Source organism: Muscardinus avellanarius (assembly GCF_963383645.1).
Source record: "Muscardinus avellanarius genome assembly, chromosome: 22".
Lineage (NCBI taxonomy): Eukaryota > Metazoa > Chordata > Mammalia > Rodentia > Gliridae > Muscardinus > Muscardinus avellanarius.
Window position 1 is genome coordinate 14,691,113 of NC_137808.1, and position 27,849 is coordinate 14,718,961.

General features: G+C 56.4%; 1 protein-coding gene across 2 annotated transcripts; it reads right to left on the reverse strand.

Moving 5' to 3' along the window:
• Positions 1 to 258: 258 nt before the first annotated feature.
• Positions 259 to 27,292, reverse strand: UROC1 (urocanate hydratase 1; the record flags this gene model as incomplete). Of its 2 annotated transcripts, none has more annotated exons than XM_080718197.1 (20): positions 259 to 399; positions 1,912 to 2,011; positions 7,259 to 7,340; positions 8,583 to 8,682; positions 9,426 to 9,524; positions 11,041 to 11,111; positions 12,728 to 12,849; positions 14,945 to 15,017; positions 15,332 to 15,429; positions 15,962 to 16,141; positions 16,697 to 16,759; positions 17,813 to 17,901; positions 18,713 to 18,856; positions 19,007 to 19,073; positions 20,782 to 20,843; positions 20,923 to 21,051; positions 21,961 to 22,020; positions 24,045 to 24,138; positions 26,232 to 26,362; positions 27,167 to 27,292. In XM_080718197.1, the coding sequence occupies 20 exons, from the start codon at positions 27,290 to 27,292 to the stop codon at positions 259 to 261; spliced, it is 2,031 nt and encodes a 676-aa protein (XP_080574323.1). The 2 variants fall into 2 exon arrangements, with proteins under 2 accessions (XP_080574323.1, XP_080574322.1); XM_080718196.1 differs by having other exon boundaries at positions 16,697 to 16,798; positions 17,747 to 17,901.
• Between the last annotated feature and the right edge of the window lie 557 nt (positions 27,293 to 27,849).

The following is a 27,849-nucleotide window of genomic DNA, read 5'->3' on the forward strand; positions in this document are numbered from 1 at the left end:
AAGAAAACTCAAGGGGGCGCGGGGAGGACCGGGCTGTGCCCAGCTTAGGGTTCGCCATGGACAGCCCCACGGCTGGGTCCACTCCAGGACAGGCTTGGCCACTAGACCCTGGAGAGGACGCCGCCTGGACGTGGACGGCGGCTTTGCCCCCGGGCCTTGGCTGCCTGGCCACGCAGGCCGTGTACGCCCGGTGTGTGAAGCTGGAAGGCGAGGCGTGCGGGGCCAGGAGGCACGGACCAGCCCTGGCCGGGCTCCGGCTCAGGGCCGCAGAGCCCTCTGCAGCAGGGCGGCGTCTGCCACCTCGTGGGGGAGCGTCACCTCCAAGCCAGCGTGGTCCTGCATCGTCTGGCAGATAATCTCGTAGGCCTTCGGGTTCCCAGACCAGCAGCGCCGGGCCACCTGGGCGAGGGAGGACGTGCAGGGACGTGAGTCTGGGGTCAACGTCACCAGGTTCCCCGAAAGGCGTCTGGCTCCCAGCGCCCTGCCTTCCCCCACTTCGCGGACCTCGGGGGGATCTGTGGGACCAGCCTCCCCGGGATCCGCTCCAGCGGTGAAGTCGGGTCGGTTGTTCTCCACGCTCAGAACGACCGACCCGACCTGACCTCTTCTGTTGTTACTGACTTCACACTGTCGCCATCATCCGCTGGTACTAGGAACTGAACACAGGGACTTCCTACCTCTGGCTGTGTCGCTAGCCTAATTTTTATTTTTCTCAAACGGGGTCTCTCCCTAGGTTGCTGGCTAGCAACCTGTGATCCTTCTGGCTCAGCCTCCCAAGGACTGGGATGACAGGCACGTGCCGGGCCGATTTATCCCCTCTTGATCTGAAATGACGCCTCTGCACCCAGAGGCACCTCGCCAGGACTCAGGAGTCATCCCCAGCTCCTCCCTCTCCCCCACCCTCGTGGAATCCTCCACATCCGCCTTTCCACCTTCAGAAACCCCTCGGTAGCCAGGGCTGGTAGTACACGCCTGTCATCCTAGTACTTGGGAGGCTGAGACAGGAGGACTATAGGTTTGAGGCCAGCCTCAGGAGCGAAGTGAGAAATCTTAGAGAGTCCCTGGTTCCAAAAAATAAAAATAAACAGGGTGGAGGGGTGTTTGGGGTATAGCTTGGAGGTGGAATGCTTCTGGATTTCATCCCAGCATCATAAAAATGTAGGGCCTTGTCCAGGTGCCCTTGTGCGCACCTGTAAGCTCAGTACTTTGGGAGGCCGAGACAGGAGAATCGCAGATTTGAGGTTAGCCTGAGCGACTTAGCAAAAAAACCTAGCTGGACCCTATTTCAAAAAATCAAACATAAGGCCGGGTGCGGTGGCGCGCGCTCGTCATCCCCGAGCTCGGGAGGCGGAGACAGGAGGATGGCGCGGGTTCGGAGCCAGCCGCGCGCGCTGGCTTAGGAGACCCTGTTTCCAAAGAAAAATGTAAAATAGGTCTGGGAGTGTAGCCCGGAGGTAGAAGGGCTTCCAGGAACCCCAGTACCACCAAAAATAAATAAATAGATAAATAAATAAATAAATAAATAAGCCGGGCGCGGCAGCGCACGCTCGTCATCCCCGCGCTTGGGAGGCAGAGACAGGAGGATCGCGCAGGTTCGAAGCCAGCCTCGGCTACTTAGTGAGGCTCTCGGCAACTTAGTGAGACCGTTTCCAAATAAAATATAAAATGGGTCTGGGAGTGTAGCCCGGAGGGAGAAGGGCTTCCAGGAACCCCAGTGCCACCAAAAAAAAAAAAAAGATAAATAAATAAATAAATAAATAAATAAATAAGGGCTGGGGGCGTAACTTAGAGGTAGAAGCCCCCCAGCTCAATCCCAGGTACAAAATCAAACTAGGAGCACAGTGCAGGTTCGCAGCCGGAGAGAGCGGCAGAGCGGGGCGGCCCAGAGCTGGAGGAGCTCGGGGGACTCACGCCGTTGGACACGTCCCAGCTAAGCATCATCACGGCCTTCTGCTCGGCCTCCGGGGTCCCGTCCAGCACCAGGCCAAAGCCCCCGTTAATCACCTCACCCCTGCAAGAGACAGAACGGTTTCTCGGTCACCCCCACACCCGACCTCGCGCGGTGCGGGCAGAAACACGTGCCGTGCGTCAGGCACGGCGGTACACGCGGGTCATCCCAGGACTCGGGAGGCTGAGAGAGGAGGATCGCGAGGCAGAGGCCGGCCTCTGCAACTTAGCCAGAGCCTCAGAAACTGAAAAAGAAAAAGGGCTGGGGGGGATACCTTAGAGGCAGAAGGCCCCTGGGTTCAATCTCTAGTACTGTGTCTGCACACACTGTGCCCAGTTGAACCCAAGAGCATTCTACCCCTGAGCCCTATTTTATTCTTTATTTGGAAACAGGGTCTCGACTTAAGTTGCGGAGGCCTCACTATGGAGCCGAGGCTGGCCACGAACCTGCGACCCTCTGGTCTCAGCCTCTAGAGGACTGGGATTACCAGTGTGCGCCACCGCGTCCGGCCTTGATTGTGGTTTTTTGTTTTGTTTTGTTTTGTTTTGTTTTGCGGGTCTGGGGGTGGAACCCAGGGGCATTCGACCTCTGAGCGATACCCCCTGCCCTATTTTTTATTCTTCACTTTGAAACCGGGCCTCACTGAGTCGCAGAGGGCCTCGCTAAGTAGCCGAGGCTGCCCGCGAACCGCGATCCTCCGGTCTCGGCCTCCCGAATGCTGGGATGACGAGCGTGCCCACCGCGCCCGGCATAGTTCTTGTTTTCTGGAGAATTCACTCCCCCGAGTCCCTGTTCTGTCTCCAACAGCTCTGGGCATGTTCTTGTTATCACTGTTTCTTCCTGGATGTGATTTCAGTCTCGAACACGTCAGGGCTCTGCCGTTTTCCGCGTGTCTTCCCGGTGGCCACTGTCCATCCACCTGATGCGAATTCTGTCCTCGCCCTGAAGTCTCTTGCCAGGCCGTCAGGGCTCCGAGCCTGGCCTCGGGGCCTCTCTGCTCTGGGTCACATCGCACACCCAGGAAACACCCTCCATCTGGCCAGCGCCTGTCGCCCCGCCCCCTGGTCCTCACTGGAGGCCAGTCTGGCCAATCAGCTTCTAGCACCTCAAACCTGTATAGGTTTCCTTTGCCTCCGATTCTTCGGACCCAGCCAGCGTTACCTTCTCTGCCCAGCCCGGATCCTACTGACAACCTCGGACCAGGCACACTGGTGCATGCCTGTAATCAGAGGCAGAATGGCCCTGGGTTCCATTCCCAGCAGCACAATAAATACGTAATAAATACACGAATAGATAAATAAGGGAGGCGGGCGTGGCGGCGCACGCTTGTAATCCCAGTACTTGGGAGGCTGAGACAGGAGACGACAGGTTCGCGGCCAGCCTCAGCTACTGAGTGAGGCCCTCGGCAACTCAGTGAGACCCTGTTTCAAAATAAAGAATAAAATCCAGGCGTGGTGGCGCACGCTTGTCAGCCCAGCGCTCGGGAGGCCGAGACAGGAGGATGGCGCGGGTTCGAGGCCAGCCTCAGCTACTGAGTGAGGCTCTCGGCAACTTAGTGAGACCCTGTTTCCAAATAAAATAGAAAATAGGTCTGGGAGTATAGTCCAAAGGTAGAAAAGCCCCTGAGTTCCAACCCCAGTACCACACACACAAAAAGAATAAAAAATAGGGCTGGGGGTAGAATGCTCCTGGTTCCATCCCCAGTACTACAAATAAATAAATAAACAAACAAACAAACAAATAAATAAATAAATGTATGTATGTATGTGCTGGGGGTATAGCTCAGAAGTGGAATGTGTCTAATTCTGTGTCTAATCCCCAGCACATATGTACATACATACATGTAACATGCATAACAGACATACATAAACAGACATACATGTATTATTGCACGGGTAGTAACATATTTACACATTATTGCATTAGGAAGTTTGACGGGTCTCAAGGTGAATTTTCAAAATGGAGGACACTGAGCCGGGCGCGGTGGCGCACGCTCGTCATCCCCGCGCTTGGGAGGCGGAGACAGGAGGATGGCGCAGGTTCGGAGCCAGCCACCCTGGCTTAAGAGACTCTGTTTCCAAATGTAAAAAAACATATAAAAATAGGCCTGGGAGTGTAGCCCATAGGTAGAAGGGGTTCCAGGAACCCCAGTACCACCCAAAAAATAAAAAAAAAGAAAAAAAAAGGGAGGGCACTGTGAGCAAAGGCGCTGCTTTTAGCATCCTGCCCCGTCCTTGTCTGTCTGCAGCCCGGGGGATCCCGAGGTGAAAGATCTGGGTTCAGACGTCAGCTAGATGGAGCTGCGGCCACAGATCACCTCCCCACCCGGCCCCTTTTTAGAGTCACGCTCTTCCCTAAGCAGCCCAGTGAACCCAGCGCGCAGTGCCAGACACCCTCAAACCCCGGCAGCTCTTCTCCGCCCCGGTGTTCTCCAGCCCGTGTATTGGGAAGGACGTTGTGCCCGGTCACAGTTCCCATTACTTAGAGCCGCCTGCCTAGGTAATTTCAGCTCAGAATTTCAGCTCAGAATTACTTAGAGCCGCCTGCCTAGGTAATTTCAGCTCAGAATTTCAGCTCAGAATTACTTAGAGCCGCCTGCCTAGGGAATTTCAGCTCAGAATTTCAGCTCAGAATTACTTAGAGCCGCCTGCCTAGGGAATTTCAGCTCAGAATTTCAGCTCAGAATTACTTAGAGCCGCCTGCCTAGGGAATTTCAGCTCAGAATTTCAGCTCAGAATTACTTAGAGCCGCCTGCCTAGGGAATTTCAGCTCAGAATTTCAGCCTCGATGGGCGGGATGCCAAGCCGGCCCGCTGGCATGCTCTGGGAAGCCCGGTTTGTGGAGGAATTGGCTCTGGAAGGTAGGGGGTTATTGGATCCCGCCAAAGCAGGCTCAGAGGTCAGCTCAGAGGTGCCTGCTGGGGCCGCCTGCGGATCTGTGCTCCCGCTGAAGCCGCAGCGCCGCCTGCTGCTCAGAGTAGCCAGGACTCCAGCGCTGGCTGAGGGCTTGGAGACCTTTTTTTTTTTTTTTTGGTGGTACTGGGGTTCCCGGAAGCCCTTCTACCTTCGGGCTACACTCCCAGACCTATTATTACATTTTTTAATTTGGAAACAGGGTCTCCTAAGCCAGCGCGCGCGGCTGGCTTCGAACCCGCGCCATCCTCCTGTCTCCGCCTCCCAAGCGCGGGGATGACAAGCGTGCCCACCGCGCCCGGCTGGTTGGAGACCTTTTCCTGCAGATACAGTCCTTCAGGCTCTCAGTTTTTTTCATCGATACAATCTATTTTCCATCTAGCCGGACAGGGTGGCACACATCCGTAATCCTAGTACTCGGGAGACGGAGAAAGAAAGGTCACAGGTTCAAGACCAGCCTTGGCAATTTAGTGAGACCCTGTTTCAAAACAAAAGCAAAAAGAAAAGAAAAGAAAAGAGCGGAACGTGGTGGTGATGCTCGCATTCCGGCATCTGGCAGGCTGAAACAGGAGGACCATGGTTCGCGGACAGCCCCGGCTACTTTAGTGAGGCCCTGTGCAAGTCCATGGGACCCTGTTTCCAACTAAAGAATAAAAAATAGGGCTAGGGGTATTGTTCGAAGGTAGAACGCCCCTGGATTCCATCCCCAGTCCCACAATTAAAAAAAATAATAATAATTAAAAAAAAAGGCTGGGTTGGTGTGGGTCAGAGGTAGAATCCCCCCGAGGTCAATCCTCAGTACCACACACACGTATGCACTTCCCATCTAAAATGAGCTGACAGACGCTCGTCATCCCCGCGCTGGGGAGGCGGAGACAGGAGGATCGCGCAGGTTCGAAGCCAGCCTCAGCCACTTAGTGAGACCCTGTTTCCAAATAAAATATATATATATATATATATATATATATATATATATATATATATATATAAAGATAAAGGTCTGGGAGTATAGCCTGGAGGTAGAAAGCCCCTGGGTTCCACCCCCAGTACCGCCAAAATAATAATAATAATAATAATAATAATAATAATAATAATAATAATAATAATAAACAACTTCTGAAGCCAAGTGTGACGGTGCACCTTGTGACCTCAGTACTTGGGAGGCGGAGACAGGAGGATCGCGCAGGTTCGAAGCCAGCCGCGCCGGCGTAAGAGACCCTGTTTCAAAAATATAAAATAGGTCTGGGAATGTAGCCCGGAGGAGGAAGGGCTTCCAGGAACCCCAGTACCACCAAAAAAAATAAAATTAAATAAATAAATAAATAAATAAATAAAGGCCGGGTGTGGTGGCGCACGCTTGTCATCCCCGCACTTGGGAGGCGGAGACAGGAGGATTGCACAGGTTCGAAGCCAGCCTCAGCTACTTAGTGAGGCTCTTGGCAATTTAGTGAGCCCCTGTTTCCAAATAAAAATGTAAAAATAGGTCTGGGAGTGTAGCCCGGAGGAGGAAGGGCTTCCAGGAACCCCAGTACCACCAAAAAATAAAATAAATAAATAAATAAATAAATAAATAAATAAATAAAAATAAAATGAGCTGACAGTGGATTCAAAGAATTTGCCAGTGGCTGGACCATTCTCCTCTCTTCCCCTCTCCTCTCTCTTCTTTTCCCCCGCCTTCTGATAGGTCAGGTCCCTCCCCTTTCCCTCACAGGACAGGACGCAGAACCCCAGAAGCAGAAGCGGGACTCCAGGTGTCTCGGGACTCCAGACACAGCGCGGCCGACTCCAGATGCCCGGAGGCTCCAGATGGCACAAGAGACCGGCATTTGTACTCCACCAGCCCCACCCCGAGACCCCTGCTACATAAATACCCCCACGTCCTCTCTGCCGTGTGACTCTTCTGCCCAGTCACCGGCCCCTTCCCCCACGGTCAGCAGACCTCGCCCAAAGGTGCCCGTTGACTAAAGAGGCGTGGTCTCGCACAAGAACTTGGCCGGCTTTGGCCTTCTTTGCAACCCCTGGCTCCGCGTCAACATTACACCTTCCTCCTCTTTCTTGTTTCTTCCTCCCTTCCTTCCTTTCCCTGCCACTGAGGCCTCCCTGCCCTTTTCATTTTTAAAACTTTGAGACAGAGTCTTGCTAAGTTGCCGAGGCCGGCCTCCACCTTTGGGAGCCTCCTGCCTCAGCCTCCCGAGGGGCTGGGATTCCGGGTGTGCGCCTGCGCGCCGACGGCTGCTATTCCTCCCAGGGGAGGCCTCAGAGTCCACGTCCCGGGCAAGTTCTCGCCGAGATCCTTTCCCTGGAATCCCCGGCTCCACCAGGGATCCTCTGGCAGCCTTCAGCAGAGGAAGGGGCAGAGAAGCCGGGGCGGGACTTCAGCTCAGGGGCGCCTCCTTACCAGCCCACGCCTCCTCCGTTGTGCAGGGCCACCCAGGTGGCCCCGCGGCAGGCGTCTCCCACGAAGTTCTGCACGGCCATGTCTGCAAACCGGGAAGCCGCCACTCGTTACTCTGTGACCGAGGCAGGCCCAAGCGCCGGCCGCTGCTCAGGGCCGACACGGGGCAGATGGGGGCAGGATCGACTCCCCACACGCCCCGATCCTCCCGTCTCAGTCTCCCAAAGACCGGGGTTACGGGCCTGCGCCATGACACCTGGCTGCTGGGGGGGGTGCTGTGTTTTCAGGGGGGCGGGCTGGGGCAGCGAGGGGCAGGCACTGCCGCTCTAAGCCGACATTAATGCTCCTCCTTGTCTCTGATGAGGCCCTCCAGGGAAAGCCACAGGGAACCATCCAAGCCAGCCATTCTGACCGGCTCTCTCGGGCGAAACAATCAGCTTTGCTCATTATAAGCCCCGCAAAACTCCCATCCACTTTTTTTGTTTGTTTTGGGGGTGGAACCCAGAGGTGTTTCTATCTACGGTCTATACCCCCAGACCTATTTTTAATTTATTTTAATTTTTTATTTATTTTTGGCGGTACTGGGGGTGGAACCCAGAGGCTTTCTACCTCCGGGCTACACTCCCTGACCTACTTTATATTTTATTTGGAAACAGGGTCTCACTGAGTTGCCGAGAGCCTCACTAAGTAGCCGAGGCTGGCCTCGAACCTGCGCGATCCTCCTGTCTCCGCCTCCCAAGCGCGGGGATGACAAGCGTGCGCCACCACGCCCGGCTCTTGTTTTACTTTTTGAAACAGGGTCTCAGTGAGTCGCAGAGGGCCTCACTCGGTTGCTGAGGCTGGCCACAAACCTGTGATCCTCCTGCCTCAGCCTCCCAAGTACTGAGATTACCAGCGTGGACAACCACCCCCGGCTCCCAGTGCATTTTATTTTTTATTTTGAGACAAGAGTTTTGCTAAGTCACTGAGGCTGGCCTCCAAACTGTCATCCTCCTGCCTCAGGCCTCCCCAGTGGCCGGGATTACAGGTGTGCACCACTGTGTCTGGGGAACATTAAATTACTATTATTACGCCGGGCGCGGTGGCGCACGCTTGTCATCCCCGCGCTCGGGAGGCGGAGACAGGAGGGTCGCGCAGTTTCGAAGCCAGCCGCACTGGCTTAAGAGACCCTGTTTCCAAAAATATAAAATAGGTCTGGGGGTGTAGCCCGGAGGTAGAAGGGCTCCCAGGAACCCCAGTACCACCAAAAAAATAAAATAAAAAATAATAATAAATAAATAAACTACCATTATTACTGCTACTACTACTAATTTCTGGTCTTTCTCACCTGCACAGAAGGAAGAGCCGTCGTAGATGTTGGAGGTCTCCCTAAACGGGCTGTCGGTACCACTGACGTCATGGTGGTCTCGGCTCAGGACCACCGGCGCCTGCAGGGGGCAGGATGTAAGATGTCGGGCGTCGTCAAGCAGGGCTGGCCACTTAAGGCAGAGGTCGAGGATCAGGCCGCCTCGAGGTGGCCCCTGTGCTTCTCCCTTCAAAGGGATTCTCTCCAGCAAGAAGAAACGCGAACCCTTTCCCTTGTCCCTGTAGCTACAAATGGATTTCATGGTCCCCTCGTGAAAATAAGTTCGACTGGAGCCGTTTAAAAAGGGTAGGAGCGCCGGACGTGGTGGCGCACGCTCGTCATCCCCGCGCTCGGGAGGCCGAGACAGGAGGATGGCGCAGGTTCAAAGCCAGCCGCGCGCGCGCTGGCTTAGGAGACCCTGTTTCCAAATAAAAATGTAAAAATAGGTCTGGGAGTGTAGCCCCGAGGTAGAAGGGCTTCCAGGAACCCCAGTACCACCAAAAAAAATAAATAAATAAATAAAAAGTAAATAAATAAAAAGGGTAGGAGCTGGGCGTGGTGGCCCACGTCTTCAGCCCTGGTACTTGGGAGGCCGAAACAGAAGGATCTCAGGTTTAAGGCCAGCCTCAGCAACTTAGTGAGACCTGGTTTCAAAATTAAAAATTAAAATAGGGAGCCGGGCGTGGTGGCGCACGCTTTTTAATCCCAGCATTTGGGAGGCGGAGACAGGAGTGGAGCGAGGAGGAAGAACGCCCCTGGGTCCCATCCCCGGTACCGAGTCTAAGGCGCCTACGCCCTCCCGCCCGGGGCCACGGGAGACAGCACCTTGATCTTGCCGCTGGCGATGGCCCGGTTAATGGCCGTGGCGATGGCCACACGGCCCTTCTGGTCCGAGTACAGGATCCTCGCCTGGGAACCCACCACCTGCGAAGGAGGACGGGAGGCGTCAGGCGCAGAGGGGCGGCGGCGCTGGCTCCAGGCCCCAGCTCTAGCCTCCCACGGGCCACCTCTCTGGACAGCATGTGCGCGCGTGTGTGTGCGCGCGTGTGTGTACGCGCGTGTGTGTACGCGCGTGTGTGTACGCGCGTGTGTGTACGCGCGTGTGTGTACGCGCGCGTGTTTGCTGGGGATGGAACCCTAGGGGCATTCTACCTCTGAGCTACACCCCCCAGCCCTTTAAAAGAAAAGAAAAAATTTTTTTGAAACAGGATCTCTCTCGGTTGCTGAGGCTGGCCTCAAACCTACAATCCTTCGGCCTCAGCCTCCCAAGCACTGGGATGACGGCGTGCGCCACTGCGCCTGCCTGGCCGGCTCGTCTTTTCCATGTCTGAAGTTGGACTGTTTGGTTCTACTAGTGGGACAGAACGGTGTTTGTCCTTTCATGTCCGGCTTAGCCACCCCGTGCCAGGCTGTTAAGGTGCGCCCACGTGGACGCGGGCTGGCGGCAGAGCGCCCTCCTCCTAAACACTCACTAAGCTTTTAGGGGGATTTTTTTTTTGGTACTGGAGATGGAACCAGGGGTGTTCTACCTCTGAGCCACACCTCCAGCCCTATTTTTTATTCTTTCTTTCTATATATATATATATATATATATATATATTTTTTTTTTTTTTTTTTTTGGTGGTACTGGGGTTCCTGGAAGCCCTTCTATCTCCGGACTACACTCCCAGACCTATTTTTACATTTTTATTTGGAAACAGGGTCTCCTAAGCCAGCGTGCCCGCGGCTGGCTTCGAACCTGCGCGATCCTCCTGTCTCCGCCTCCCGAGCGCGGGGATGACAAGCCTGCGCCACCACGCCCGGCACTTATTCTTTATTTTGAAACCGGGTGTCACTGAGTTGCAAAGGGCCTCACTAAGTAGCCGAGGCTGGCCGCGAACCGGGATCCTCCCGTCTCAGGCCCACTTGCAGCTGTATTGTTTTATATTCCTGTCAGAAGCTCACAGAGATCCCAGTTTCTCCATATCCCTGCCCGGGATATGGAGACAGTCTCCTGTTTTTTCCTTTTTCTTCCTTTCCTTTAATTTCCCAACCTGCCTTCCTTTTTGCAGTTCTGGTGGAAAACTGAACCCAGGGACACTGAGCTACATCCCAGCCACATCCTATTTTTTTGAGACTAGGTCTTGCTAAAGCGTCCAGGCTGGCCTCCAACTCGCGATCCTCCTAGTTGAGGCCGGCCTCCGCCTCCCTAGTAGCCGGGGTTACACTGCCACCACCAGGCCCTGCAGCCCGGGGCTTTTTCTAATCTCTAAGGCTTCTTTTCTGGGCAAGGCCTTGGCGTGGTAGGACCACCATAAACCACCCGGGGGTCCAGCATCTGCAGCCTAGGCGCAGGGAATGCAGGGGGGCGGGGGGCTGAGGCCCTGGAGCCGCACTGCCTTCTGGGTAGCCTCTCCGCAGCCCCTCCCACACCCCACCAGACCCCTGCCCTGGCTCTCACCAGCTGGTGCCTGGCAGCCTCGCGGATCCAGCGGATGTTGTCCTTATATTGCAGTTTCACGGAGGCCTTCACTGCAGAGAAGAAGGAGGCGTCGTGGGGCCCCGCCCCTCCGCTCTCTGACTCTGCCCCGGAGCCCACCCGCGTCACGCTGGCCCTCCTGACTTGGAAAAGAACACGTGGACCTACTACGACCCTACTTAGTGCTGACTGTGTGTCAGACAGTCCTAGGAACCAGGAACTAAGAAGGAAACAGCCCGGCATGGTGAGGTATGCCTGCAAGGCCAGTGCTTGGGAGGCGGAGACGGGAGGATCTCGGGTTCGGGGCCAGCCTCAGCCATCGGGCGAGGTCCTCGGCAACTTAGGGAGACCCTTGGCAACTTGGTTGAGACCCTTGGCAACTTAGCAAGACACTGTTCCTAATAAAAACCTTTTAAAAGGTCTGAGGGTATAGCTCAGAGGTAGAGTGCCCCTGGGCTCAATCCCCATACACACGCGAACAAGCCAAAAATCAAAACGAAAACTTTTCCTCTAGAGGATCCTGACTGGGAGACCTAAGAGGAGCTCGAGAGGGAGGCGGCGTGGGGCGCACTGGGCAATATTCAGGGCCCACCTTGTCCCGGTATTGGGAACGGCCTAGGGAGATTTGGGAAAGCTCTGATGATTAATATATTTCATTTATTTATTTATTTATTTATTTATTTATTATTATTATTTTTTTTGGTGGTACTGGGGTTCCTGGAAGCCCTTCTACCTCCGGGCTACACTCCCAGACCTATTTTTTACATTTTCATTTTGGAAACAGGGTCTCCTAAGCCAGCGCGCGCGTCTGGCTTCGAACCTGCGCGATCCTCCTGTCTCTGCCTCCCAAGCGCGGGGATTACAAGCGTGCGCCACCACGCCCGGCTGATTAATATATTTCAAAAGAAAATAATTGACATATTTCCAAATAGTTGTGTCAAAATGGCGGCAGACATGGGTAAAGAAAGGACTTGATTTCTGCCTAAAAGCAGTTAACTATTCCAATGTAAATTAGCCTAGCTAAAAGCAATTAACCAGCCAATAGGAGAGGAGAACTAGGCCTGTCTCTATCTAAAGGCAGATCTTAGTTGAGGAGAACTAGGCCTTTTCCTACAGACAGATCTACATGATTGGATAAGCTAGCTAAGATGGCAGGAGGGGTCGACCTTCATGAGAGGAGACACCTCGCCACACCTGGCTGGGGGAGGTACCTTACAGGGACGTTCACTACGTCAGGATTACGTAAACAAGATGGAGGTCATGGGTATAAAAAGTCCAGTCCATGTGTGATCCCTTTGGTCACCCCTCCGTGCCAGTCTGGCATGGGGCTGTATTTCTATTTCCTATATTTCTATCTTTCTAATAAACTTCTTTAAACCTTCAGCAACTGTCCAAGCTACGCATATTTATTCTTAGCTTAGGACAAGAACCCGCGGTGATTTTCTGTTTTGGGTCGTTTTGGCTTTTGTTATGGGCTGGGGGAAAGCGTGTCCGGGACCCTCGCAGGGGTTCCCGGGGAACAGTTTCCCAAACCATATTCTCCCGATCCGTAGCACACCTCTCAAGGTTCTTTGAGTCCTCGCGCTAGACTCAAACGCTGCCTGGGCCTGCGCAGGAGGCAGGGATGGGGAGACCCCCAGTGTGCGCACCCCCCGCCCATCAGGGTCACCTCCATCGGCGATGGCCTTCTCCAGCACAGACGTGGCGAGCTGGTCTGTGACGGCCAGGTCCTGGGGGTCCCCCGACGTGCACACCCAGCGGAAAGGCCCGAAGCCCTGGGAGAATATGTCCCTGCGAGGCACAGTCAGCGCGTGGGTACCACCCGTGGGAAGGGGCCGGCATCCTCCCAGCCCAGCCCCTCAGTCTCTGCTCCCTGCCCTGCGGTCCCTCCTCCCTGCCCGCAGTCCTCCCTCCCTGCCCGCAGTCCTCCCTTCCTTCCCCTAGTCCTCACTTCCTGCTCCTTAGTCCTCCCTTCCTTCCCCTAGTCCTCCCTTCCTTCTTAGTCCTCCCTTCCTGCCCCTAGTCCTCCCTTCCTTCCCCTAGTCCTCACTTCCTGCCCTTTAATCCTCCTTTCCTTCCCCCTAGTCCTCCCTTCCATCCCCCTAGTCCTCCCTTCCTTCTTAGTCCTCCCTTCCTTCCCCTAGTCCTCACTTCCTTCCCCTTAATCCTCCTTTCCTTCCCCCTAATCCTCCCTTCCTTCCCCTAGTCCTCACTTCCTGCTCCTTAATCCTCCCTTCCTTCCCCCAGTCCTCCCTTCCTTCCCCTAGTCCTCACTTCCTGCCCCTTAGTCCTCCCTTCCTTCCCCCTAGTCCTCCCTTCCTTCTTAGTCCTCCCTTCCTTCCCCTAGTCCTCCCTTCCTTCCCCTAGTCCTCACTTCCTTCCCCTAGTCCTCACTTCCTGCTCCTTAGTCCTCCCTTCCTTCCTCCTAGTCCTCCCTCCCTGCTGCTCAGTCCTTCCTCCTTCCCCCTGGTCCTTGCTCCCTTCCCAGTAGTCCTTCCCTTCCCTTAGTCTTCCCTCCTTCCCCATAGTCCTCCCTTCCTCTAGTCCTCCCTCCTTGCCACCATTGCTCCCCCTGCCCCTAGTCCTCCCTCCCTTCCCCTAATCCTCCCTCCCTTCCTCCTAGTCCTCCCTCCCTTCCTCCTAGTCCTCCCTCCCTTCACCTAGTCCTCCCTCCCTTCCTCCTAGTCCTCCCTCCCTTCCTCTTAGTCCTCCCTCCCTTCCCCTAGTCCTCCCTCCCTTCCTCCTAGTCCTCCCTCCCTTCACCTAGTCCTCCCTCCCTTCCTCCTAGTCCTCCCTCCCTTCCCCTAGTCCTCCCTCCCTTCCTCCTAGTCCTCCCTCCCTTCCTCTTAGTCCTCCCTCCCTTCCCCTAGTCCTCCCTCCCTTCCTCCTAGTCCTCCCTCCCTTCCCCTAGTCCTCCCTCCCTTCCTCCTAGTCCTCCCTCCCTTCCCCTAGTCCTCCCTCCCTTCCTCCTAGTCCTCCCTCCCTTCCTCCTAGTCCTCCCTCCCTTCCTCCTAGTCCTCCCTCCCTTCCTCCTAGTCCTCTCTCCCTTCCCCTAGTTCTCCCTCCCTTCCCCCAGTCCTCCCTCCCTTCCCCCAGTCCTCCCTCCCTTCCCCCAGTCCTCCCTCCCTTCCCCCTAGTCCTCCCTTCCTCTAGTCCTCCCTCCTTGCCACCATTGCTCCCCCTGCCCCTAGTCCTCCCTCCCTTCCCCTAGTCCTCCCTCCCTTCACCTAGTCCTCCCTCCCTTCCTCCTAGTCCTCCCTTCCTGCCCCTAGTCCTCCCCCCTTCCCTATTGTCCTCCCTCCCTCCGTCCTCCCCCCCCAGTCCTCCCTCTCTGCTCCTCAGTCCCTTCCCGGCTCTCCGCACTGCTCGGGGGTGGGACAGGAGGAGCCAGGACAGTTCTGGAGCCGTGGTCCCCGCGCCCCGGGAGGAGGCGCACGGGCCCTGGCCCTCGCCAAGCGCCTGTGTGGCGAGCCGGCCTTCCCGGGCCTGGCTGCCGGGGCAGGATCTGGGCAGCGGGGTAGGCAGCCCCGCCCGCCCGGCCAGGAGGGCGCGTCCCTCGAGGGCGCCTCTCAGGCCTCTGGCACGTTTCTGGCCCCATCTGGGCACACCGAGGGCCGTCCCTCGGCCTGGTCCCCGGGCCTGTCCCCCACAGCAGGCCCTGGTCTGTGCGGTCAAGCTGGCGGAGGCCGGGGTCCCGCAGGGGTGACCGGCGCCCCAGTTCCCGCCTAACTTCTCGAGGTCGGCAGAAGTCTGTCTCGTCTGCAGTTCCCGGCCACCTGCGCTTGGGGCCGTGTGAGGGTCTCTGTGACCTTGGTGGGGGCCACTCTGCGGCTCCGGCCACCTGAATGGGGTGACGCTGGACCCCAGCGGCTGCCACGTCGCTCACCCCATGATGTGCTGGACGTACGAAGGGTAGCGGAATTCTGTCTTGTTGCCGCCCGTCTTCTGCACGTCCGCCCCTGTGGACAGAGCCCCTGTGTCTCAGAGCCCGTGCAAGGCTGGCAAGGACCGGAGCCAAGGAGAGGCGGGTATGGCAGCGCAAGCCTGTAACCCCAGGACTAGGGAGGCCGGGAGAGGAGGATACAGGCTACAGGCCAGCCTCAACCACCTGCAAGCAATTTCACAAGATCCTACTTGGAAATAAAAAATAAAAAAGGGCCAAAAAAATAACATGGAGAAACTGAGGCCCGATGCCCTGCAGGCTCTCCTTCCCTGGGAAGGCCCCGGGTGGGAAGCAGGAGAGAGGGGCGCTCCCCGCGCCCTTCCCGCTCACCTGCTCTCTGCGCTTCTAAGAGGAAGGCGTTGCCATAGTCCCAGAAGAAGAAGTTCTTCTTGGCCAACCTGTTGATGGCCGCCACGTGCCTCCTCAGGCTGTAAGGGCAGGCGGCTCAGCTCCAGCCGTGGGCACCCCAGCCGCCCCGGCCCCACGTCATGGAGCCTGGGTGGCCCCCCACGCTTCCTGGGTCTGCTCCCTCTGAGCTCGTGGTGAACCCACATCCCTCCCCACCCAGCGTCATTGTTTAAACCCCCCCGCCCTTCAAGGCCCCGCCGGCGCCCCCCAAAGCCGGCATCTCCTGGTTGCCAGCCCTGCTGGGCCCTACACGTGCCGCCAAAAGGGTATCGGAGATGCCCCAGGATTCATTCAGCACCCATCTAAGTTGAAGGCTGGATTTGGGGGATCTTGGAAATAGCCTCTAGTTTGCCCCCCAGGATACCCAGGAGGTACGAGCCTCTGACCCCATCCGACGGAGGGGGCAGGGGCTCAGGCACGCCGAGGTCTCGCCCGAGGCCACGGAGCGGGCCCACGGCGAACCAGGCTGCAAACAGCGCGAGGCGGTGGACGGTCCAGGATGGACGGCCCTGCAGCCCCCAAGCCCCCAACAGCCCCGTGCCCGCCCCTCACCTCTCCTGTACCAGGCCCTTGAACGCAGCCGGGTCGGCGGCCATGAGCCGCTGCGCCTCTTCGAAGCCGAGCTGGACGGGGTAGTACCCGCCGTTGAACGGGTTGTGGCAGGATGTCTGGTCCGACCCAAGGTCCACCAGGAGCTCCCCCGTCGTGTCCAGTTCGTGGACCAGACGCTCCCTGCGGAAGGCAGGTGTCGTGGGCCGAGGGTTGAGGCCGCCCCACGGGGACGGCACCCATTTTTTTTTTTTTTTTTTTTTTGGTGGTACTGGGGTTCCTGGAAGCCCTTCTACCTCCGGGCTACACTCCGAGACCTATTTTATATTATTTTATTTTTATTTTTTTATTTTTTATTTATTTATTTTTGGTGGTCCTGGGGTTCCTGGAAGCCCTTCTACTTCCGGGCTCCACTCCCCAGACCTATTTTATATTTTTATTTGGAAACAGGGTCTCCTAAGCCAGCGCGGCTGGCTTCGAACCCGCGCGATCCTCCTGTCTCCGCCTCCCAAGCGCAGGGATGACAAACGTGGCCACCACGCCCGGCGGGACGGCATCCATTTTCTAACGGCCAGGGGAAAGGCCGCCGAGGACCAGGGCCAGGATGGAGACCGCCCAAAGCCGGGACAGAGCCCGGGCTCCAGGCCTGTGGCCTCAAGGCGCCCGGCTGGTGCTGGACGCTTGGCTGGAGGAAGCCTCCGGGGGTCCCAAGGCCGTCAACACCCCAAACCCGCTCACCAGAGATCCACCACGTTGCCATGGTAGCCAAGGCTGAGGACGTCCTTCTTCTTTCTTGCTTCTCTAGAAGGACACAGAAGGGATGCCGTGCTTGTCCACGCTCTTCAGGACACACCTGGGCGCCCCGCGGCGACAGGGAGCAGGTGCGGGAGGCTGAGAGGTGTCACCGTGCGGCTCCGGGCCGCGAGGATGAGCCATGGCCGGCGCGCCTGAAACCAGCGCGCAAACCCGGCAGCCCCTGCGCACGGGCAGAATCAACCCGCAGGAAATGGATTACAAGCGTGTGCCACCATACTTAGCTTTTTTTTTTTTTTTTAATAAGGATTTTTTGTTTGTTTTTTGTGGTACTACGGAGGGAACCCAGGTGCATGGAGCTTCTGAGCTCCATCCTTCAGCCCTGTCTTTTTTTTTAATTATTATTATTTTCGGTACTGGGGATTGAACCTAGTGGCATTCTACCTGGGAGCTGCACTCTCAGACCTATTTTTATTCTTAATTTTGTTTTTATTCTTATTCTTAATTTTATTCTTAATTAATTTTATTCTTTAATTTATTTTTATTCTTAATTCCTATTTTTATTCTTAATTTAAGGGTTTCACTGAGTTGCAAAGGACCTCTCTAAGTAGTCAAGGCTGGCTGTGAACCGTGATCCTCCTGTCTCAGCCTCCCGAATGCTGGGATTATAAGTGTGCGCCACCATGCCCAACTTTTTTTTATTTTTATTTTTATTTTTCATTTTTTTTTTGTGGTACTGGGGGTGGAACCCAGAGGCTTTTCTACCTCCGGGCTATACTCCCAGACCTATTTTATACTTTATTTGGAAACAGGGTCTCACTGAGTTGCCGAGAGCCTCGCTCAGTAGCTGAGGCTGGCCTCGAACCTGCGCGATCCTCCTGTCTCAGCCTCCTGAGCGCTGGGATGACGAGCGTGCGCCACCACGCCCGGCCAGAAACGGGCTTTTTGAAGCTCCCTCCTGGGTCGGTTGTGCAGCAGGACCTCTGGGTGCCTCCGGTGTGGGGTGTCAGCCTTTGACAGCCCACGCAAGGCAGCCCGGCCTCCTGTTTTGTCCCCGCCGCGAGGCCGGGTGTGGAGTCCTGAGCCCGGCGCAGGCCGTACCTGAGCCTCCTGATACAGTGATCCAGGCTGTCGGTGACTTCCATGAGCCAGCCTTGCCGGTGGCGTTTGGCGAGCGCTGCTTTATCAACCTGGGGCCGGGACACACAGGGATACCGTGTTACAGACCACCCCCGAGTCTCACCAGGTTGCTGAGGCTGGCCTCCAATCTGTGATCCTCCAGCCTCGGCCTCGCATGTACTGGGATTGCAGGTGTGCACCACCGGCCCAACAGGGTCTCAAGGCAGAGCTGCTTCCATGTTATTTACTCCTCTTCCTGCCTTCCTGCCTTCCGTACTTACAGAAGAGGAACGCGGGAGCCAGGAACACGCCTCTAGAGCAGCCGCCCGCCCTCCTCCTCTGCCTGACCCTGCGCTCGGTGCTCAAGCTGGGGAGTCCAGATTCATTTATTCACAAATATATATATATATATATCCTCTCCCATCTAGAGTTCAGGGACCTGGTGGCCATCGATGGGCGGTCACAGTTGTAGGGGACTGAGGAGGGCTGAGGAGGGAAGGGAGGAGGGAGGAGGCAGGAGGGAGGGAGGGAGGGAGGAGGGAGAGAGGAAGAAGGGAGGAGGGAGGAAGAAGGGAGGAGGGAGGGGGAGGAGGGAGGGGGAGGAGGGAGGGGAGGAGGGAGGGAGGGAGGGGAGGTGGAGGAGGGAGAAGGGAGGAGGGAGGGAGGGAGGGAAGGAGGGAGGGGAGGGGGAGGAGGGAGGAGGGAGGGGAGGAGGGAGAAGGGAGGAGGGAGGGAGGGAGGGGAAGGGGAGGAGGGAGAAGGGAGGAGGGAGGGAGGGAGGGAGGGAGGGGAGGGGGAGGAGGAAGGGGAAGGGGAGGAGGGAGGAGGGAGGGAGGGGGAGGAGGGAGGGGAGGAGGGCGGAGCCAGGAGCCCGCCTCTCACCTCTGCTATCACGGCAATGCAGCCCACGATGACCGCAGCCTTGGCCTGGGCCCCGCTCATCCCACCGAGCCCGGAGGTGACCAGCACCTTCCCGGCCAAGTCCTCCACGCCCAGGTAGCGGCGCCCGGCGTTCAGCACGGTGAGCTGCGGGCAGACAGGAGGCGCTGCGTGGCCGTGCCCTGGCCCCAGCTCCCGCCAGCCCGGCCTCGCCCAGCCCGGCCTCACACCCGGCCTCGCCCAGCCCGGCCTCGCCCTCGCCCAGCCTCGCCCTCGCCCAGCCTCGCCCTCGCTCACCACCGTGCCGTGCACGATGCCCTGCGGCCCGATGTAGCAGTAGCTGCCCGCCGTCATCTGGCCGTACCTGAGCACAGAGAGGGCAGCCCGGGCTGAGCTCTCAATGAGCGTCTACGCCGCCCCGCGCTGGGGAGGCGGAGACAGGGGCATCGCGGGTTCGAGACCAGCTTGAGAAACTCGGTGAGATTCTCAACAACCTAGTGAGACCCCTGTCCCCCCCCAAAAAAAAAAGGCTCAGAAGTAGAACGCCCAATGCCCACTACCACCACTAAAAAAAGAAAAAAGAGCCGGGCGCGGTGGGCGCCCTTGTCATCCCAGTGCTTGGGAGGCGGAGACAGGAGGATCGCGCGGGTTCGGAGCCAGCCGCGCTGGCTTAAGAGACTCTGTTTCCAAATAAAAATATAAAATAGGTCTGGGAGTGTAGCCCGGAGGTAGAAGGAAGGGTTTCCAGGAACCTAGTACCACAAAAAAACAACAACAACAACAACAAAAAAAAACCCACAAAAAAAGAAAGAAAGAAAAAACAAAGAAAAAGAAAAAGAAAACAGGCACAGGGCCGTCTACGCTGGCTGTTTAGCTGCCTCCTCTAAATTCACACACATAAGTAATCTTTGGAAGGACGCAACATACACTATTAGCAAGACAGTCTAAGATGGGGAGGAATTACTTAAACTCATTTATCTCCAAATTTATTTTTTATGGTACTGGGTATTCAATTCAGGGAGATTCGACCCCCGAGCTGCATCCTCGCCCTTTTTATTTTTATTTGGAAACAGGGTCTCACTAAGCTGCTGAGGCTGGTCTCACACCTGCAATCCTCCTGTTTCGGTCTCCCGAGTATGGGAATTACAAGCATGTGTTACCATACCTTGCTCAAAAATTATATTTAATATTGCCATACTCTGTGTGTGTGTGTATGTGTGTGTGTGTGTGTGTGTGTGTGCACGCACGTGGTACTGAAGTACTCTACCTCTGAGCTCTACCTCTAGCCTTATTTTTTTTTTTTTATTTTGAAACAGGCTGGCCTCAAACTTGGAATCCTCCTCTCTCAGCCTCCCAATACTGGGATTATAGGCATGCACCACCATGCCCAGTTTGTCATATTATTTTGCTTTCTATTTATTTATTTATTGGTGGTGCTGGGCTGTGCTCAGGGGTATATCCTATCTCTGAGCTATACCCCTAGCTTTATTTTATTTTTTATTTTTTATTTGGAAACAGGGCCTCACTAACTTGCAGAGTACCTCACTAAGTAGCTGAGGCTGGACGTGAACCTGTGATCCTCCTGTCTCAGCCTCCTAAATGCTGGGATTACAAGCATTTCCCACCACACTTGGCTTATTATTATTATTATTATTGTTATTGTTATTATTATTATTATTATTTTGCAGGTCTGGGAATGAAACCCAGGGGCATTCGAGCTCCGAGCTCCACCCTCAGCCCTATTTTTTATTCTTTATTTGGAAACAGGGTCTCACTAAGTGGCAGAGGGCCTCACTAAGTAGCTGAGGCCGGCCGCGAACCGCGATCCTCCGGTCTCAGCCTCCCGAATGCCGGGATGACAAGTGTGCGCCACCGCGCCCGGCTTGCTTATTTTTTATTTTAAAACAAGCTTTCCCTGAGTGGCCGAGGCTCGTGCTAAGTTGCAGAGACTGGACTCAAGCCTACGGACCTCCTGCCTCAGCCTCCCTAATTCTGGGATTACACGCGAGTGCCACCGTGCCCGCCTCGGCCACATTATTTTGTAGGAAGTAGAAGAGGAGAAAGTCACTTACATCGTGACCCCCAAGGCGAAGAGCTTCTCGTACTCTGATCTGGAGGAGTAATTGGGGATGACCTGGAAGAGAGGGCGGCACGGGGGTCCGGGCCAGTGCTCCAGGCACCTCCCGCCGCCCGCGCCCCGGCCGCAAACCCACCATCCCGTTGGTGATGACGAGCCTCGGGGCCCGGGGGTCGCTGGGGAAGAGCCCCAGGGGGTGTCCGCTGTACATGACCAGGGTCTGCTCCGCCGTCATCCTCGACAAGTACCGCATGGTGAGCCAGAACTGGGGAGAGAGAGGGCGGGGAGAGGGAGAGAGGGAGAGAGAGAGAGAGAGACAGAGAGAGAGAGAGAGGGAGGGAGAGAGGGAGGGAGAGAGGGGAGAGGGAGGGGACAGAGCGCGCTGTCTGTTGTACCACGCCTGTGCGCCAGGGGCCGCGCCCCCAGGTCTCCATGGCACGTGGCGGGGTGTCTATCATGACCCCATTCTACCTCCCAGTTATATCCCCAGCCCCTTTTAGTTTTTATTTTTAATGTTTTATTTATTTATTTATTTATTTATTTATTTATTTATTTATTTATTTATTTATTGTACTGGGGTTCCTGGAGACCCTTCTACTTCTGGGTTACACTCCCAGACACCTATTGTTTATATTTTTATTTGGAAACAGGGCCCCCCCCCCCTCTCTCTCCCTCTCTCTCTCTCTTTTTGGTGGTCCTGGGGTTCCTGGAAGCCCTTCTACCCCCGGGCTACACTCCCAGACCTATTTTATACTTTTTTTATTTTTGGAAACCAGGCCTCTTAAAGCCAGCGCGTCTGGCTTCGAACCCGCGCCATCCTCCCGTCCCCGCCTCCCGAGCGCGGGGATGACAAGCGTTCGCCGCCACGCCCGGCTCACTCATTTATTTGGGGGGTGCTGGGGACTGCACCCAGGCACATGCTACCTTCGGTCCATATCCCCCCCCCCTTTGGGCTTTTATACTGAAACAGGGTCTCGCTAAGTCTGCCAAGGCTGGCTTCGAACCTGCGATCCTCTCGTCTCAGCCTCCCTAGCCCTGCGATGACGCGCCTGGCTCTTACAACCGAAACGTCCCCAGACACCCAGCCAGGCCAGAGTCTCGGGCGGACGGGGCCGTGGGTCTGAACCTCTCTGTGCGTCCGTGAAGCGGGTGGAGGCCTCGCGGCCCGTGGTACCTGAGCCCAGTTGCTGAACACCTGCCCGTTCCCTCCGTAGGTCACCAGCTCCTGGGGAAACTGGAGAAGACATGGCGGCATTTGAGACGAGGGCCAGGGAAGGACCCGGGGAGCTGAGGGCCGGGAGAAGGGAACCCCGACCCCTTCGGCTGGTCTCAAAGGAGAGAAGTGGCCGGGTGAGGCCAGGGTCAGGCCCGTCTGAGCCTGGACTGGGCCTCGGCTTTTGGTTCGGCTCAGAGCTGGGAACGCCATCTGGAGCCCGAGTCAGGGGTCACCTGTGACTGGGTCTGGGGCCTGGGCCAGGGCTGAAGAGCCGGTTCTCACCTGCTGGGTGAAGTTGTTCCCCTCCAGAAACTGGGGGCCCCCCCGGGTCATGCTCTGTCAGATAGGAGGGACCGAGCTACCCACTGGCTCAGTCGCAGATCCCCATGTCAGGCCCAGGCAGGAGGCCCTGGCCATCCAATATGGCGGCCAGTGAGCAGGGCTTTATGGGTAAAACATGCCATCCGCCAGGGCCTTGGGAGGCTGAGGCAGGAGGGTTCCAGGTTCGAGGCCAGCTCTCAGCAAGTAGGGAGACTAAGTCACCTAGCAAGATCCTGCTTCAGAATAAAAACTAAAAATGGCTGGGGGGGTGTGGCTCGGTGGTAGGATAGCCCCGGGTTCAATCTCCAGTGCCCAAACCGAGAAAAATCCCAGAAACAAAGACAGAAAGAAATGGCCTCGATTTCAAAAATTTAGCATAGAGAAGTGTAAAGTTGCTATTTAATAATTTTGTCCTGGTTTATTGGTTTAAGGAATATTTTGGAATATATTAGGATAACACAATAGAGTATAAAATCTGTTTTTCTTTGTATTTTTGTATTGTGTCAATAGCATGAAAATTTAGGCTGGATAAAACTCACTGGAGTGAGTTTTTAAAAGTCTTTCAAGAGCACTCGCCCAGTCGGTGTGAGCCCCTGGGTTTCATTCCTAGTACCAAATACTCATATACACACACACACACACACAAAATAAATAAATAAAAAATAAATTACAGGTGTTACCTTTTTATATTATTTACTTATTTATTTATTTGCGGTACTGGGGATGGAGTCCAGGGGCATTCTACCTCCGAGCTACGTTCCCAGCCCTGTTTTTTGTCTTTTTAATTCACCAATTTATTTTATTATTACGGTACTTGGGTTGGAACCCAGGTGCATCCATTCTACCCGTGAGCTACACCCCCAGCCCTAGTTTTTATTCTTTGTTTTTGAAACAGGGTCTCACCGAAGTCGCAAAGGGCCTCGCTAGGTAGTAGCGGAGGCTGTCCGCGAACCGCCATCCTCCTGTCTCAGCCTCCCGAATGCTGGGATTATAAGGTGGGCCACCGCGCCCGGCTATCTTTTTTATTTTTGAAACAGGGCCTCACCGAGTCGTGAAGGGCCTCGCTAAGTAGCTAAGGCTGGCCGCAAAAACCCGCAATCCTCCGGTGTCAGCTGGGATTGATATTTTAAAGTAATGAGGGTTGAGCCCAGGGGCATCCTGTCTCTGACCTACACGCCCAGCCTTATTTTTTATTTATTTTTATTTTTTTGCGGGTCTGGGGATGGAACCCAGGGGCATTCTACTTCTGAGCTATACCCACCCCTATTTTTCTTCTTTATTTTGAAACCGGGTCTCACTGAGTTGCGGAGGGCCTCACTGAGTAGCTGAGGCTGGCCGCGAACCGCGATCCTCCGGTCTCGGCCTCCCGAGTGCTGGGATGACGAGCGTGCGCCGCCGCGCCCGGCTCTTATTTTGTATTTCAAAACACGGCCTCACTAACTTGTGGAGACCCTTGCGAAGTCCCCTGAGCTGGCCTAGAACTTACGACCCTCCTGTCTCGGCCTCCTAAGCACTGAGATGCCGGGCGTGTGCCACCACTCCTGGCCTAACGCACAGGGAGATGTAAGTGGTGTTACTGTTTTGGGGTTACGGAGGCCGTGAGCTGTGGGGTGCATCTGGGAGACGGGACCTCTCTGTACCAGCCGACGAATCTGTTCATGAAACGCCAAGCTGGAAAGCATCGCCCACCTGCGCCGGGCCTCAGTTTCCCCAGCCCTTACCTGCGCCACGGCGGGGTCCAGGTTGTTCATGATCATGTGCATGATGGCGGCGGCTGCCGTCGTCCGACACGGGTACTGCTCGATGGGGTAGGCCCTGCGGGGTCCAGCGTGGCGGTGAGGGAGGGCGGGTGCCCCTGCCTGTGGGGGTGCGGGGTCCACCCTGGCCACGGTCGGGACAGTGAGACGGCGGCCTGCAGGCCTCACCAGGGTGGCGGCGCCAGGTTCCAGAGGCTTAGGCTCGCCCCGCGTGCCCCCCAGAACATGGATGATTTCATTTATTTATTTATTTATTTATTTATTTATTTATTTATTTAATTTATTTATTTAGCCGGGCGCGGTGGCGCACGCTCGTCATCCCCGCGCTTGGGAGGCGGAGACGGGAGGATCGCGCAGGTTCGAAGCTTAAGAGACCCTGTTTCCAAATAAAATACAAAATGGGTCTGGGAGCGTAGCCCGGAGGTAGAAGGGCTTCCAGGAGCCCCAGTACCACCAAAAATAAAAAATAAAAATAAAAATAAATATTTATTTATTTATTTATTTTGCTGGTCCGGGAGTGAGGCCCAGGGGCATTCGACCTCCGAGCTACACCCCCTGCCCTATTTTTTATTCTTTATTTGGAAACAGGGTCTTCTTGCCGGGCGTGGTGGCGCACGCTTGTCATCCCCGCGCTGGGGAGGCGGAGACAGGAGGATGGCGCAGGTTCGAAGCCAGCCGCGCTGGCTTAAGAGACCCCGTTTCCAAATAAATAAAAGATATAAAATAGGTCTGGGGGTGTAGCCCGGAGGTAGAAGGGCTTCCGGGAACCCCAGTACCGCATAAATAAATAAATAAACAAACAGGGTCTCACTGAGTTGCAAAGGGCCTCACAAAGTAGTAGCCGAGGCTGTCCACGGAGAGCCCTATTTTATTTTTTAATTTGAAACGGGGTCCCACTAGGTTGCTAAGGGTCTCACTAAAATGACAGAAGCTGGCCTCAAACCCGTGATTCTCTTCTCTCAGCCTCCCAAGTGCCGGGATTACAGGAGTGCCCTACCCCGCCTGGTTTAATTTTTTTAGTTTGAAGCAGGGTCTCACAAAGGTGCTGAGGCTGCCCTCAAGCCTGCAATCCTCCTATCTCAGCCTCCCAAGTACTGGGATTCCAGGTGGCGCACACCTGTAAGAATAACGGCTCTTAGTTTGTGACGGGGAGGGTGGCATTATCTGGGAACTCACGGAAATGCAAATTCTCAAGCCCCATATCTGAACTGCTGAACAAGAACTCCAAGGTGAGCTGGGCACGGTGGCGCAGGCGTGTAATCCCAGGACTCGGGAGGCTGAGACAGGAGGGGCGCAGGTTGGAGGACAGCCTCAGCAAGCAGTGAGACTCTCGTCAACCTAGGGAGAGCCTGTTTCCAAATGAAAATAAAATTGGGCTGAGGGTGTAGCTCGGAGGTTGACTGTCCCTGGGTTCAATCTTCAGTACCAAAAAAGAAGAAAGAAAAAGAAGAGGAGGAAGAGGAGAAGGAAGAGAGAAGGAGGAGGGAGAAGAAGGGTTGGGGTGTAGGGTGCTGGCCCAGCATGCATGAGGTCCTTGACTCGCCATGACACCAGCGCCCCCTGTCGGCGGGCGAGGGGATGACTCGCCATGACACCAACGTCCCCTGTCGGTGGGCGAGGGGATGACTCGCCATGACACCAGCGCCCCCTGCTGGCGGGCGAGGGGATGACTCGCCATGACACCAGTGCCCCCTGTTGGCGGGCGTGGGAATGACTCGCCATGACACCAGCGCCCCCTGTCATCGGGCGAGGGGATGACTCGCCATGACACCAGCGCCCCCTGTCGGCGGGCACGGGGATGACTCGCCATGACACCAGCGTCCCCTGCTGGCGGACATGGGAATAACTCTCCATGACACCAGCGCCCCCTGTCAGCGGATGTGAAAATGACTCGCCATGACACCAGCGTCCCCTGCTGGCGGACATGGGAATGACTCGCCATGACACCAGCGTCCCCTGCTGGCGGACATGGGAATGACTCGCCATGACACCAGTGCCCCCTGTTGGCGGGCGAGGGGATGACTTGCCATGACACCAGCGCCCCCTGCCGGCGGGCGAGGGGATGACTCGCCCCGACACCCCTTAGCCGCCGGCTCCTGGCTTCTTCGGCTCTTGCGCGGCCCCCTTTGCGCCTCCTCCCCCAGCACCCACCTCATTTCAATGCTGGGGCAGAAGCGGTACATGTAGATGTGGCCGTAGAGTCGCAGCTCCTGGGCAAACTCCGGGGCCAGCAGCGTGTGCAGGTCTGGCGGGAAGTAGCGCAGCGCGTTCCGCAGAGCCAGCTGCGGGGAGAGGCGCAGGCAGCTGGGGCTGGGGGCTCCGGGCACGCTCCCCAGGCGTGCGTGGGGCACCCCTGAGCAGCGAGAATCAGAGCTGACCGCCGCAGATTCCAAAGCCCAACGCCAGCTGGGCAGCACGGGGGCGGGCAAGGTTCACGTGCAGGCGGCTGGTCTGGCCACTTCACACCCAGCGTGGCGCCCTCCCGCCTGAAGTGGCCCAGCGCCACCTCTTGCCGCCTGGGTGACCTTGACTCTCAGAGTCCTCATGTGCACGTGGGGGCGCCAACGCCAGACCCGAGAGGGTCCCCGGGGTGACCGCCCTGCGGAGACCTCGGGTAACCGGTCCAGGCGTGGCGGTGCACACCTGGGATCTCAGAATTCAGGAGGCCGAGACAGGAGGACCGCGCAGGTTCGAAGCCAGCCTCGGCTACTGAGTGAGGCTCTCGGCAATTTAGTGAGACCCTGTTTCCAAATAAAATATATATATGAAAAGTAGGTCTGGGAGTATAGCCAGGAGGTAGAAAGCCTTTGGGTTCCACCCCCAGTACTACAATAAATAAATAAATAAATAAATAAATGAATAACAAAATAAAAAGTAAAGTATAGGGCTGGAGGTGTAGCTTAGAGGTAGAGTGGCCCTGGGTTCAATCACCAGTAACACACACACACACACACACGTTAGTAAATACATAATATGAGGTGGGGTGCACACTGCCCCCTCCTCTAAAGGGCCAGGGGAGGGTAGGAAGCCCGGGCAGGAAGTGGTGCCATCATGCCAAGGCAGGCATGGGCCAGATTTCTCCTTACCTGCTCCTCTGCAGGGCTGAGGCCGGGGGTCCTGGTGGGAGCATGGGGCACCCCCGCCCTGCGTCCCCGGTTCTCCGGGAGGGGCCGCAGGGGCAGGCCGGAGCACAGTTCCTGGAGGGTGGACATGTCTGGCAGAGGCTGAAGTGGAGGCCAGCACCGTGAAGAGGCTGAAGGAGACTGGGCATTTAGCTAAGGCCCGCAGGATGGGGGCCGCCACCTCCGCCCCTCATTGGGCCAGGGCTTGTGGAAGGACACGTGCCGGCCCCGGTCATGGGGTAGGTCCTCCTCGGTCCACTGGCTGCCGGGGTGGTGTTGACACGGGGGGAGGGGCAGGCTCGCTGCTGGACGGCTGGCTAGCGGAGGACCCGCTGGCCTTTGCAAGGGGGGACCCCCGAGGGGCTGCGTCTTTGAGAATATGAGTTTGGTGAGGCGGCAGGACTCTGGGGTTGGGGCTCACCCTGGCGGTCTTGTGGGGGTGCAGAACCAGGGTGATGTGACCAGAGACGCGCCCCAGTGGTCCCGGGAGGTGACACCTGGGTGTAGATCAGCTTAGCGCCTGACTGGCCCCGTGGCCTTTGGTCCTGAAACTGCCAGGGTTTCAGTAGGAACCCCGAGAGCCCAGAGGTCGGCCTCTGCTCACGCAGCACTCCGAGGGTGCTGTTAAATGGCTGTGGAAAAGTAAA